Source organism: Callorhinus ursinus, unplaced genomic scaffold, assembly GCF_003265705.2.
Source record: "Callorhinus ursinus isolate GAN/ISIS: 27379988/994484 unplaced genomic scaffold, GSC_fseal_2.0 scaffold2, whole genome shotgun sequence".
Taxonomy (NCBI): domain Eukaryota; kingdom Metazoa; phylum Chordata; class Mammalia; order Carnivora; family Otariidae; genus Callorhinus; species Callorhinus ursinus.
Genome location: NW_027397064.1, coordinates 1,379,792 through 1,394,595, shown reverse-complemented (window position 1 = coordinate 1,394,595; position 14,804 = coordinate 1,379,792). Strand labels below are relative to the sequence as shown.

The 14,804-nt window shown below is 48.1% G+C and overlaps 1 protein-coding gene and 1 long non-coding RNA gene across 2 annotated transcripts in view; both read right to left on the bottom strand.

Moving 5' to 3' along the window:
* The window catches only part of ILKAP (ILK associated serine/threonine phosphatase), a 31,123-nt gene extending 26,416 nt beyond the window's left edge, over positions 1-4,707 (bottom strand). Inside the window, exon 1 of the mRNA XM_073903851.1 lies at positions 4,695-4,707. Within this exon, the coding sequence (XP_073759952.1) occupies positions 4,695-4,707 (13 nt within the window). The remainder of the gene's footprint in view (positions 1-4,694) is intronic.
* Positions 4,708-5,803: 1,096 nt separating this feature from the next.
* Positions 5,804-13,710, bottom strand: LOC112836864 (uncharacterized). Its single transcript, XR_003211588.2, has 3 exons — positions 13,421-13,710; positions 12,632-12,776; positions 5,804-8,510 (listed from the first exon to the last, which is right to left on the bottom strand). It is a non-coding gene; the product is annotated as an uncharacterized lncRNA (long non-coding RNA).
* Between the last annotated feature and the right edge of the window lie 1,094 nt (positions 13,711-14,804).

Below are 14,804 nucleotides of genomic sequence, written 5' to 3'. Positions count from 1 at the left end.
GTCATCCATTCCTCAGGAAAACCTTTCTTGAGTGCCCTAAGCACGATCCCCCTTTACACCTCTCCATTAGAGCTTTTGTCCCAGTCACAGTTTTACAGGTATTTATGTAATTACTTCATTCATGAGCTGTATCTCCCATCAGAACGTGAGCCACTAGAGGTCAGGAACCATGTTTGGTTTTACATGTAACTGTACCCCCAGCACCTGGCACATAATAGATACTCATTGTATTGGATGAATGTCTATGTCCATTTTTGAAGCTCAAAGTGCATGATACAAGCCTTCCTACCTCAGGAACGTCAAGAAGGTTGAAGCTGAGAGTGGTGCCTCCTGTGTGCTTGCTGAGGACTGCCCAAACTAAGTTTGCTATTTTGCTCTTAGAAAAAAATCCTAGTTTCTGATTTTAAGAATGTAAGCTGTCTAGAGACAAGGAAGGTACCTTTTGTTCCGGGACATTATCAGCTGCCTGTGTGGCAGATGGTATTTTCCCAAGTTTGCTGCAACAATATCTCCCATCCCTCGTGCTCTTCTAAAATGTATCCCTGCCACCTTCCATCAAGAGGTAGGCTGCGAGTCTTCTCCCCTTGAAGCTGAGTGAACTGTGACTGCCTTGGCTGTTAGAGAAGGAAAGATGTGCCATTATCTGATCTCCAAGGCTAGGTCATAAAAGGCCATGCAGCTTCTGCCTGCTTCTCTGGAGACACCTGCTGGGGAGTTGGTCACCAACTGCACCGGAGAAGTTCCATGTAGTCACAGGATTCAGCAACACAGGCTGAGCTCGCAGCCAATAGCCAGCACTGGCTGCCTGCCTTGTCAGGTGACTCATCAAGTACATCCATCCCAGTGGAACCCTCAGATGACTCCAGCCCCAGCCAACATCTGACTGTGACCTCGTGAGAGACCTCGAGCAAGGACTGCCCAGCTGAGCCCTTTAAGAATCCTGACCCACAGAATGACAAGCAAAAAATGTTTCTTAAGCTGCTAAGTTTGGGGGTAATTTGTTACACAACAATAATAACTGGAAGAGCTTGATGTCCAGAGTGGAATACTGACACCTCAAAAACCCAGCACATACGGTACTGTCCGTGGGCCCAGGCAGCAGGCAGCTAGAATGAAGAAGGAGAATGAAGAAAATGACAACTGTGCTGTCTTCCAGGCGGCAGGAAGGATTTTATAGCAACTCTGGTGTGGGGAAGTTTGCATAAATGTCAGAAAAGGCTTCACACTGTGCAAAAGTAATTCACTTGGCTATTTTTATTATGAAGAAGGGGCAGAAAACAGAACATTGGGTGCCTGTTCGGGGCCAGGCGCTAGTTAGGCGCTTTGCATATGATAATTTGATATAATCTCTTAACAGCCTTTGGAGGAAAGTACTATAGCCTGTTGGATAGGTCTGCAGAGGGGTCCCCTTGCATCTTCAGGTGAGAACCGACGAGCACTGGAGTAGGATAACCACCTAAGGCTGGGGGAAGAACAGTCAGGAAGGAACAGGACTAGTAATTCTGGAAGTCCATACAAGGCCAGGAATAGTTCCTGTATCCACTAGCCAGAGTGGAAAATCCTCAAACTACAAGAGATGTGTGTGCATGGGCACCCAAGTGCATGTGTGGAGTGCATGGCTATGAGGGGGCCTGGACCGGACACCTTCTCTGAGGCTTCCAAAGTCAGATGTGAATATTAGATTCATCTTGGCTAGAGGGCAGCGCACAATGGGGTGCAGGGCTGCCACATCTCTGTAACGGATGGAGAGGAGCTGGGTAGGTGGGGAGGGCTTGAGGTCCAAGTTAACTTGGGGTCATTTCACAAGGGGTCCTAAATACCAAAAAGATGAGTTTAATTCAGTGGGGGAGCCATAGACCTTTTCACAATTAGAAAAATTTCAGTATCCCAAAAAGACAATGGATGGGCGCATGTTCTGCTTGCGCCCTCTGTCTCCAATCCGTAGCCATTTCACAGAATGATAAAGCCAGCTACTGTCATGGCAGAAAGAAACCCTATGGGGGTTGTAATCCCTAGGCCCTGTAGTCCCACCAACCTCAAACTGGAAGGGAAATGTGGCCCACTCCGAGCCCTCTTTTCAGATTTGATTTGGCTTCCCTTTATCTAAACATTGACAGGCGCAGGGCATGGTCCTAGACCCTCTTTTGTCTTTAATTTACTCACTTCCAAAATCATCTTTATTAGTTCTTTGGCTTTAAATACACCTATATTCGGATGACACGCCTGTACATGTCTCTGGCCTTGACCTCCTCTCAGAACTGTACATACATATATCCCCACCTACCTCCTCAGCATCCCTACTTGGATATCTAGTAGGCGCCTCAAATTATGCCATTTACAGTACATGCCAAATACAACTCTTGCCCTCTCCCCAAAACCTATTCACCCTCGTCTTTCTCAAATCACCATTTACCTAGGCATCAGCCTTGATTTCTACCTTTCCCTCATCCCACACATACAATTCGGTAGTAGATCTTGCCTGCTCTACTTCCAGAACTCTTCCACGTCCCATTTCTGCCACTGCAACCCTAGACCAAGCCCCATCACAGGCTCACCCCATTTTATTGTGCTTTGCTTTATTGTGCATCACATATACTGTAGTTTTTACAAATGGAAGATTTGTGGCAATCCATGTCAAGCAAGTCTACTGGCGCCATTTTTCCAATAGCATTTGCTCATTTGGTAATTCTCGCAATATTTCAGACTTGTTCATTATATTTGTTATGATGATCTGTGCTCAGTGATATTTGATGTTACTGCTGCGATCGTTTTGGGCACTATGAATGGCGCCCATAGAAGACAACAAATGTGACCAATAAATGTCGTGTGTGTCCTCACTGCTCCACCCACTAACTGGCCGTTCCCCATCCCTCTCCCTCTCCTCGGGCCTCCCTGTTCCCTGAGACACAACAATATTGAAATTAGGTCAGTTAATAACCCTGCAATGGCCTCTAAGTGCTCAAGTGAAAGGAACAGTCACATGTCTCTCACTTTCTTTTTCTTTTTTTTTAAATTTTTTATTGTTATGTTAATCACCATACATTACATCATTAGTTTTGGATGTAGTGTTCCACGATTCATTGTTTGTGCATAACACCCAGTGTGTACTTTCAATCAAAAGCTAGAAATGATGACGCTTAGTGAGGCAGGCATGTCGAAACTGAGACCGGTCAAAGGCTAGGCCTCTTGCACCAAACAGTCCTCCCAGTTGTGGATGCAAAAGAGAAGTTCTTGGGGAAATTAGAAGGGCCACGCCAGTGAACACACGGTTGAGAAGAAAGCAAGACAGGCTTATTGCTGATGTGGAGACAGTTTTCATGGTCTGGATAGAAGATCAACATTCCCTTAAGCCAAAGCCCAGTCCAGAGCAAGGCCCTGACTCTCTTCAATTCTGTGAAGTCTGAGAGAGGTGAAGAAGCTGCAGCAGAGAAGTCGGAAGCTGGCAGAGGTGGGTTCAGGAGGTTTAAGGAAAGAAGTCAGTCGTCAGTCTCCATAACATACAAGTGCAAGGTGAAGCAGCAGGTGCTGATGGAGAAGCTGCAGCAAGTTGTCCAGATCTAGTGAGATAATGAATGAACGTGGCTACACTAAACAACAGATCTTCCCTGTAGACGAAGCAGCATTATGTTGGAAGAAGAGGTTATCTAGGACTTCGACAGCTAGAGAGGTCAGTGCTTGGCGTCAAAGCTTCAAAGGACCAGCTGCCTCTCTTGTTAGAGGCTCATGCAGCTGCTGACTTAAAGCCAATGCTCACTGACCATTCTGAAAATCCTGGGGATTTGGGGATTATGGGAAATCTACTCTGCTTGTGCTCTATAAATACGATAGCACATCTGTGTACAACATGGTTTGCTGAATATTTTAAGCCCACTGTTGAGACCTACTGCTCATAAAAAAAGACTCCTTTCAAAATATGACTGCTCACTGACAGCATACTGGGTCACCCAAGAGCTCTGATGGAGATGGACGGGATGAATGTTGTTTTCATTCCCGCCCACACAACAACCATCCTGCAGCCCATGGATCAAGGAGTCATTTTGACTTTCAGGTCTTATTATTTAAGAAATACATTTCACGAGGCTCTAGTTGTCATTGTGGCTCCGCTGATGGATCTGGGCAAAGTAAACTGAAAACCTTCTGGGAAGGATTCACCATTCTATATGTTTTATATTAAAACATTCATGTTTCATGGGACGACATCAAAATATCAACATTAATAAGAGTTTGGAAGAAGCTGATTCCAGCCCTCATGGATGACATGGAGAGTTCAATCCTTCTATGAAGAAGCCACTGCAGATGGGCCGGAAACAGCAGGAGAACTGGAATTACAAGTGGAGCCGGAAGAAGGGACTGGATTGTGACAATCTCATGATAAAACGCGAGGGGTGAGGAGTTGCTTCCTATGGATGGACAAAGAAAGCGGTTTTCTGAGACAGAATCTAGTCCTGGTGATAATGCCATGAAGACCGTTGAAGGGACAACACAGGATTTAGGATATTACGTACACTTAGGTGATAAAGCGGTGGCAGGAAGTTCTACTGTGGGTGAAATGCTATCAAACAGCATCACATGTGACAGAGAAATTATCCGTGAAAGGAAGAGTCCACTGATGCAGCAAACTAACTTTGTTTTCTTATTTTAGGAACCTGCCACAGACACCCCAGCCATCAGCAGCCACCACCCTGATCTGTCACCGGCCATGAACATCGAGGCAAGAACCTCCTCCAGCAAAAGGACTACGACTCACTGAGAGCTCAGATGACGGTCAGCATTTTTTAGCAATAAAACACATTTTAATTAAAGTATGTATATTTTTTAGACATGAGACTATTGCCCACCTCAGTATCCACTCAGACTACAGTATCATGTAAACATAACTTTAATATGCACTGGGAAACCAGTAAGTTCACTTGACTCACTTAACGGCAATATTGGCCTTACGGTGGTGTTCTGGAACCGAACCCCCAATACCTCTGAGGCGTGTCGGCGTTTCTTTCTGAGACAAATGAGACTGCCTCCTCCCTGTTAGACTCTTGCCCTCCTGCAGCTGATTTTTCAGAAAGGGAGAGAGATCATTTTAAAACACAGCTTGGCCTATTGCCCTCCCCTGCTTTAAGTTTCTCAGTTGCTTCCCATTTGCTTGGAATCAAATCCAAACTCCCTGCCATGCTTATGAGGTCCTCCATTAGCTCCCCTCCTCCCCCTCCAACCTCATGAGTCCCGTCCCCTGACTGTGGCGCTGCCCCTGGGCTCCCTTCTTTCTCCAGGACACAGCAGGTCTTTGGACCTCAAGCCTGGGTCCCTGCCATTCCCTTTGATTAGAACAACTTCCACTCCTGAAGTGGCTGCTCATTCCCCAAATTCAGCTCAAAGGTCACTTCCTCAAAAGGCTTTTCTGGACCCTGTCTCAGGCACTGAAATGAGCAATACACATCTTATTTATGAATATATTTGACTTTTCACAAATGAGACTTGATCTAACATTTTCTGAGAATTTTTAACCAGGAAAATAGATTTACTAGGAAACTTTTATACTTTATTCACTTAAGTCAGTGATAAATAGGTCACCATTATTCACTTTTCTTTTAACATTTTATTTATTTATTTGACAGAGAAAGACACAGCGAGAGAGGGAACACAGACACAGCGAGAGAGGGAGTGGGAGAGGGAGAAGTAGGCTTCCTGTGGAGCAGGGAGCCCGAGGCGGGGCGGGAGCCCGATGGTGGGGGGGGCTTGGTCCCAGGACTCCCGGGGTCACGACCTGAGCTGAAGGCAGATGCTTAACAACTGAGCCACCCAGGCGCCCCACCATTATTCACTTTTTTATATAAAAAAACACTTTTACTACTTTATTTCCACCGGGTACATAATTTTCTGCTATTTGTAATGATTGATTTCTTTGATTTTTTTTTAAGTAAACTTTTTTTTTACTGAAGTAAAACCATACTTACAGGCAAGTACACAAATCCTAAGTGTATATAGCTTGATGAATTTTCACAAAGTAAATACTCCCACTAACTAGGACCCAGATCACAAAACAGAACATTTCATGCGTCTCAGAAGCCACTTCCAGTCACCACCCCTCAAGGTTAGCACTATGCTCCGGGTTGATTTTGCCTGGGTTTGAACTTCACATAAGTGGAATCATACAGTACATGCTCTTCCAACCCTGACTTCTTTCGCTCAGCACCATGTTGGTGAGACTCGTCTGAATTGTCAGCGGTCAGACCCGACCTCTTGTCGTCACTGCAGAGTAACTCCCGTCTGGATGCAGCGCCCCTCACAAATGCGTCCTCGCGTTTACAAACAGCTGAGTTGTATCCAGTCTGAGGCTCTTAGCAAATGCTGTGGCTCTGAACACTCCCATGCAGACCTTCTGGTGAGCACTGGTTCTTCACTGGGAGGGGCCCCGGCATAGAGTTATGGGGTCTTGGGTACGTTTATGTTCTGCGCAGTTGATAACTTTCCTTGGTTGACTTTTTTATTGTGGTAAAATATACATAAAAGAAAACTTATCATTTTAGCCATTTTAAGTGTACCCTTTAGCGGCATTAGGTAGCTTCACGATGCTGAGCCACAGCTAGTTTCCAGAACTTTTCACCACACCAGGCGTTAAGTAATATCTCCCGAACGCTCTCTTCCGCCTGCCCCTAGTACACTCTGTTCTGCTTTGTCTCCATAAATTTGCCTATTCTAGGTAAGTCTTACTGGAACCATACACTGTTTGTCTTCTGTTTGGCTTATTTCACCTGGCAAAATGTTTTCAAGATTCATCCATGTTGTAGCATGTATCAGAACTTCCTTTTTTTTTTTTTTTGCTAAATAATAGTCCAAAGATTTTTCTAAAGACTTTTTTTTTTAATGTTCTAGGCAAATGAATTCACTGTGATTGGCTCATTTAATCCAAAGAATTGTCTTTATTTTTCATGCATACTTTTCTGCAGTAATATAACAATCAAATTTTTGCAATGCAAAAAAAGGTTTCAAAGATTAGAAAAAAGATTAGAAAAATTTAAACAGAATCTGTGACCTTGAAAAGTTGATGTTTCATTGTGATGGTCTCTAAAATGGAAGTATTTTTTTTTAAATATTCAAACTGATGGTTTATTAGATGATGCCTTGCAGAAGATGATGAAATCAGAGAAACAAAGAATGGCAGAATATATTTTTTAAAGATTTTGTTTATTTATTTGACACAGAGAGAGAGAAACAGAGAGCACAGGCAGGGGGAGCGGCAGGCAGAGGGAGAGAGAGAAGCAGGCTCCCCAAGGAGCAGGGAGCCTGATGTGGGGCTCGATCCCAGGACCCTCGGATCATGACCTGAGCCGAAGGCAGACGCTTAACCAGCTGAGCCACCCAGGTGCCTCAAATGGCAGAATATTTTGAATGATTTTAGCTATGACACTTTGAACAAAAAATAATGTGCATCTTAGAGAGAATCCCAAGAAACTACTGGAAGTCCATATGTCTTGTCTAATAAAATACAGAACAAATGTGTAATGCTGTAAGCAAACCACGCTAGATCGTCTATCAATTGGATGCAAATACTTTTCCTTACTCTCTGATTGTGCCCACCGTGAACGAGTGTCAGACTGTAGGGCTGCTTGCATGGAGAGTAATGTCGTAATGATAAAATAACGTATACTGACTTTATCGAAATGAAGGAAAAAGCCTCCTAGGTCTAGCGTAGGAAAGTAGAGGTTGGAAAGGGAGTTGATGTAAAAAATGCTCGTGACCAGGGATGTAATAAGGGAGCAAGTATGGCAAGTTATACAAGAGTGCATACACCATTATTTTCCCCGAAATATGATTGTGTCAGATTGGTGCCTTCCGCACTCATAATCTTCATGTGCAAAAATGCCCCTTGTGTGAAATCAGATTTGATAAGCTTCTTTAGCACTGTGTAAAAGGTATAGACACATATTTTTTTGTGTGTGATTTCAAGGAAAAATGAATGAGCAGAAGGGATATTCTGATGTCTGTTCTAAAACCTCCATTAAAAACACATCCAGATACCCCATGAGGTTCAAGATTAAATGCAATCAGGCACTTCACCCACAAAGATATTTGTAAATATTGAAATATATATCAAATGAAAACTACAATGTGTTGACATTGAAAGCATCTCAGTGCAAACAGACTGCACACGTCTGGAGTCTTTGTGGGACGCTAGACAGTGAAACAGGACTGTGCATCCAGCTGCATGCTTCGTGCTTAATGCTGTCCCTCTGCTTACAGCACAAATGTAACTTGAAAGTCGCAGATGAATGTAAGATTGTAGCAGAAGATATGAATATACGGCCTGAGTTTCAAAATAAAAATATGGAAGTGAAAAGGAATCCCTGGACAGCGGGGGGCTGCACATCCGATGGAGATTAGGCTCCCAGACACTCTCCTGCCCCGCTGGAAATGAAGACACGAGAAATGAACACGTCTTCAGATTCTAATGCTGTGCCAGGAACTACCTCTGAAGGCTACACATTCCAAGTTCAGGATGGCACTCCTGGAACCTTAAAAAAAAAAAAGCTGTCTTCAGATTCTGAATTTTTAACTGGAGAAAAATTATTTTCTGTGTATACATCTGATTTCTGCAAAGCAGCCACCAATTGGACTCTTCAATATTCTGACGTAAATCCTCTGGAATACAGAAGTTTTATCTGGAATTATCTAAGCAGCATGCAATATCAGTACTTGATGATGTACAATGATCCCCGTGTCTGGCGTCTGCATCTTCTAGAACAGTTCACAGTGCGGAGTGCACTCCTCTCTACTCTGGGAGCGGCCTCGAGAAGGCCATTCACCCTGCCCGTCACAGTGGCGTCCCGTAAGGCATCTCGATAAGCTGCAGTTCATGACCATGAAACATTTAAGCTCATCACGTGGTCAAAAGAAATCAACCTGGCCATTCTCTCCACTGAAAATAAGTAATAGACTTTGGAAATATGACTGAGTTTGTTTCCATTAAAACTGGTTAAGTAAAATCATGAATTGGTTTTGTATAAATATTTAAACTTAAGAAATATTTTGAATTTTAATATACCTAGCCACGGGGCCAGGAATCCATTTATCCTAGATATATATGCTTGCAGAGGCATGGAAAGCTCTGGCCCCCAGAGTTCAGGGAGGGCGAGCAGCACCGCTGGACTGCAAGGCCGCTGACAATCCCAGTCCCCACTGACTGCCAGGGAGCTGCTCCCCGGGAAGCTGCTGGAGAGGGAGCTCATGTGGGGAGAAGCAGAATGAAGCCCCAGAGGGAGCACGCTCTCTGAAGCACTTCTGGGTGCTTCACCCTCCTGGTTCCTGCCCCCCCCCCCCAAATCCCCCTGTGTCACTTCAGGGACCAGAGACGGCCACAGGAAATTCTCAAGTCAGATTCAGGAGCATGGTGACCTCTGGGGTCTAAAGGTAAGTCCTCCTCCTCTGCTTAACCTCCTACCTCCCCCTGTCAAGAACCTGGCTGTCCTGCAAGGCTCACATACCACCTCCTCCAGGAAGCCTTCCTTCAGGAGCCTCTGCCTGCGGAAGGTCATGTCACCCTATCCTCCACCCTCCAGCCCTATTTCTTGTTCTCTCGTGGCCTTTGTTTCTTGTACATTAATGATCAGGAAATGTCTGTCCCCCCTGAAATTACATTGTCCTTAAGGCAGAGGCCCTGCTGCTCTGGGTTGGTGGGATTTCCTGCTGGAACTCTTCCTGGTTACAGGGGGCACGGACTGCCCCCGAGATGTGTTCTCAGCTTCTCTGGAGCAGCGTGTGCATGCTCCCTGCCCGCCCCTAGCCCGCCCATGCCAGGGAGGTCCGTCCGTTCAGGGCCCAGCAGAGGGGTCTCACACCCGGCTGTGCTATTACAGAGCACGGAGACAGCGAAGCCTCAGGAGTCCAGGGATGTGGGCCTTGCTACAGACTAGCTCTTAAGGCAAAGCCCAAGGACAAAAAGCCAAGAGCTTTTGGAGGAGGAGCCAGCTGGCTGCCAGGCTCCGAGGAGAGTCTCGACGTTCATAAGGAGTCCTCACCAGACCCTTTCAGAGAAGAGCTGGGGTCTGGCCTCACAGCCTCACCCTGTAGCTCTGATATTCCCACAGGCTATATGTGGGGATATTTGGTTCCCCCTCCTGACTTTGTCCCGGCAGCCCCAGCTGAGCCTGGGTCCTTCGCTGAAGTCTGAAGCCCCCACGAAAGACCTCTCCCTGCACTGGTCTTCAGCCGTGTTAACTGGGTAGCCCTCTTTTTTTTTTTAATGGGGCAACATAGAATATTTTATTTTTTTAATTCCAATATAGTTAACATACACTGTTACATTTGTTTTCAGTGTACAACATAGCAATTCAATAATTCCATGGATCAGCCAGTGCTCATCATGACAAGTACAGTCCTTAATTCCCATCGCCTCTGTCACCCATCCCCCTACCCCCCTCGCCTCTCGTCGTCATCAGTTTCTTCTCTATAGTTAAGAGTCTGCTTCTTGGTTTGTCTCTCTCTCTTTCTCTCCCCCCGCTTTGCTTGTTTGTTTTGTTTCTTAAATTCCACATATGAGTGAAATCATATGGTATTTGTCTTTCTCTGACTGACTCATTTCACTTAGCGTTATATTCTCTAGCTCCATCCATGTTGTTGCAAATGTCAAGATTTCATTCTTTTTCATGGCTGAATAATATTCTTTTTTTAAAATAATTTTTTATTGTTATGGTAATCACCACACATTACATCATTAGTTTTGGATGCAGTGTTCCGTGATTCATTGTTTGTGCATAACACCCAGTGCTCCACGCAGGGTAGCCCTCTTTTTTAACCACCAGAGTCAAGCCCAGCAGGGGCTGTCTGTGGGCACTGGAGGAAGAAACAGAAGAAGGGGAGCATCCTGCCCCCCACTCCCAGCCCACCTCTCCACGTGGGCAGCCGGGCCCCCCGAAGACTCGGCTCAGCAAACGCTGGGCACGCTTCCTTGGTGCCCCACAGCTCTCCTCGGCATGGTGACTCTGGTAGCCAAGGTGCTGCCCCGGGAAGAGAGGAGCGGAGGGCCCGGAGGGAGAGTCACCTGCCCTGCAGAGCTGGGCTGTGTCGCTCCGCCCCACGGCCAGAGAGAGCGGCAGGCAGCAGCCACAGGGCAGCGCGCTCCCCCGAGGGAGGGAGGCCAAGGCAGAGGAAGGCTGGAGCAGGACCGGGAAGGAAAGGCAGGAACAGAGGTGGGGTAGAGGCGGGGAGAGCCCGCGGAGGACGGGTGTGATGGGGAAGGGCAGAGATGAGGGGCGGCAGAGCACGGAGACGGAAGAGAACAAGGTGGACACGGGCCGTTCTAACCAAGACCCGGGCACACTTTGCACCCACAAAATTCAATATCCTTCCCTTAAAAAACTTGTTTTCATCATCGTAAATCAGTGAGATAGGCATGTCTACTATTAAGGAGAGTGCAGAAAACTGCCCCCTTCTCCACTGAAGGAGCGTAATGCAAGACAGGTTTGCCGGGCAGCAATCCGACATTTACACATTTTCAATGACATGCCATCTTAATTCTAGAAACATAGGGTACATGTGGCAAAGTACACAGGCTGTTCGCTGAGCAGCCTTGGAAAAGCCTTGGAAACCCTGTCTACACCCTGGGTGAGGCTACTGTGCACGAGAAGCCTCTGCGCGTGGCAACATGGTGGGTCAGGCGGGCCCCACGAGGGAGGGGCTTTTCCTCCTCACCACTGTGTCCCTGGTGCTGAGGACGCAGCGTGGCACATCACAGGTACACCGCTGAACCGGGGTTCTACTGTTGGGTTCCGAAAGCTGCAGAATGGTATGTACAGAATGGTCCCATTTGCAGAAAAAGACATTTACCCTAGGTATGTATGCTTGCAGAGGCGTGGAAAGCATCAAAACGGTCACCCAAGAAATTGTTAACCGTGGAGACTCCTGGAGCGGGGGACGAAGGGATGCGTGCGGAGGCAGAAGGCAGGCCCCGGTTTTCCACGGCCGGCCTTCTGTAATGCTCGACTTTTCCTGGCAGTGTGTATGGCTTTTTAAAGAAAAACCTAGTTCAGGGGCGCCTGGGTGGCTCCGTCGGCTGGGCGACGGCCTTCGGCTCAGGTCGTGACCCCGGAGTCCCGGGATCGAGTCCCGCGTCGGGCTCCCTGCTCGGCGGGGAGTCTGCTGCTCCCTCTGACCCTCCCCCCTCTCGTGTGCTCTCTCTCATTCTCTCTCTCAAATAAATAAATAAAATCTTTAAAAAAAAATCTAGTTTAAGAGAAGTGACTGAACCTCTCTGAGCCTCAGTCCCTCACCCGTAAAATGGAGACTAGTGATACCCACGGCGGGGTCACTGCGACGTTTAAGGAGCGGCTAAGATGCCGCACGCCGAGGGCCCTGGCACCTGGGGTCAGCGAAGGGATGGCATTGCTGTTGTTACGGAAGGAAATACAGACACGCAGGAACGACTGCGAGGAGACTGTGAGGGTCCGGCTGCCCAGGCCCCAGAACCGGCCCCACTTGCTGCTGCTCCTCCCTGGAACATCCCTTCCCCGGGAGACCTGCTTGCTCGTTCCTCCACACGTCACTGCTCTGCTCGAGTAAAGCCTGCGGGGCAGGTGGTCTCCAAGCGGCCCGCGCACCTGTGCCCTGCTTCTGCACCGTTCCTCCTTGTCCTCTGCACTTACTTTTCTTCTTGGCACAGACACACTGCCTCTGCCGTATCATCATTTTTTGTCTGGTTTCCTGCTAAAAGTGTACGCTCGAGAAGAAACTTCATCTCCAGCAACTGGAATCATGCCTGACAAAGAGTAGGCATCCGGTAAATACTGTGAGAGAACAAACACCGTCTGAGTTATACCACCAGGAAAATGAAAGAGACACTTGACAACTGCCTAAAACTGGGTGCCCGGGAAATCCTTCCCAACCCTGAAAGCAATTGCAGAGAAGAGCAGCAGGGGTGTGTGGTGTGTGTGGTGTGTGTGGGGGTGTGGTGTGTGGTGTGTGTGTGATGTGTGTGTATGGTGTGTGTGGTGTGTGTGGGGGGTGTGTGGTGTGTGTGTGATGTGTGTGGGGGTGTGTGTGTGGCGTGTGTGTGGGGTGTGTGGTGTGTGTGTGGGGTGTGTGTGTGTGTAGCCACACACCTGGCCAGGAGATGGAAACAGGGACGGGAACGGGGGAGAGGGGCTTGAAGGCGGAGCTCTGAAGCTCTGAGTGGACCCGGGGGGTCGTGGGCCTCCTGCGCTCTGCTCATCTGCACAGTGTTGGGCTTTGGAAGGACTGTAGTTCAGGAGGTAACACGAGGTGTAGTTTTCCTAAGGATCACTGCCACCGTCCGGCTGGGGGGTAAGAACCTGACCTAAGAACGCGGCAGCAGTGGACAGAGGGAGAGGGACGAGGGAGGCGACGCCAACTCATTCGTTGGTTACAGCGACTGAAGAGGTGGAACTGACAGTTACTGGGCGTTGCTCACATGGTGCGGCGGAAGGGCAAGGAGGTACCTCCTTGAGCGTCAGGCATCCGCCCTGGGCGGTGGAGGACAGCCATGGTGCTCTCAGGGATCCAGAACACGACAGGAGGTGCAGGTCCTGCAGAAGAGCTGGGTTCAGGTGGAATTTGCTGAGTTTGAAGAACCTGTGGGAGCCATGAGGGCCGACAACTAGGGGCAGCTGGATAAACGCCACGAGAGCTCCAGAGAGCCCAGCTGGGCTGGAAGTCATTTTTAGAGTCAGTGACACAGGAGGGAAAGCCATGGAGATATACAGACTTTCGTCTATAGAGATAAGAGGACTGAGGAAGGAAACACGGGACAGAGCAATAAACCGTGGGCTGAGAAGAGCCCTGTCTGGAATCTGAGAAGGAATGGTTGAAGGGGAAGCAGGACAACTAGACCGAGAGCAGGTTTTGGGTTTTTTTTTTTTAAAGATTTTATTTATTTGAGAGAGAATGAGAGAGAGAGCGAGCACATGAGAGGGGGGAGGGTCAGAGGGCAAAGCAGACTCCCCGCCGAGCAGGGAGCCGGATGCGGGGCTCCATCCCGGGACTCCGGGATCATGACCCGAGCCGAAGGCAGTCGCTTAACCGACTGAGCCGCCCAGGCGCCCCGAGAACAGGGTTTTAAGAAGCATGAGTTTATTGACAGTGCCAAATGCCGCAATATTTACGTAAGAAGAAAACAGTCTGCTTGGCAATAAGGACTTCATCAGAGACTTCCAGAAGTTTTCAGTAGAGTGAACAGAAATGTGGGCCAGCGTGAAACTTTATGATGAGCAAACAGGTGAACAAATGAAGAAAATGAGAATAGAAATGATTTTCAAGAAACCCGACTGTGAAGCAAACCCGAGGACAAGACTAGGAGATCCCAATGAGGTTTCACAAGTTTGTTGGGAGAGCGGGCGTGGACAGAAGGTAGGAGCTCACGGCCTGGGAGCCGGCCTCACCGCGGGGGGCGACTGAGACGTCTAGGGGCACCGACAAGATTTTCCGAGGTTAAAGGAGGGCGGGATCTGGAGGGGGTCAGAGGACAGTGCCCCAAGTGTCATCGGCTGATGGTCGAGGCAACGATGAAGCGGAACAGGTCTAGCCAGAGTAAATACCTGGGCGCTCCACGAGAAGCTGGTAGGCCTCTGGGTCCCCAGTCTAAAAGCTTATCCCGTCTCCTTCCGGCTCCACCCGAACCCAAGGACGGGCACGAACAATCTGATAAGCTGGGGGCTTCCCTGGCTGCTCTCAAAAGCGATGCCTGTCTACGTCTGCAGTCTGCGGAGGCCGGTGGCTCTCTGTGGGCTCTCGGCCATTTTAAGAGAAGCCGAGTTCCACGACAGCAGGGGTCTGTCCGGTCAGTTTGTCCTGGGCCG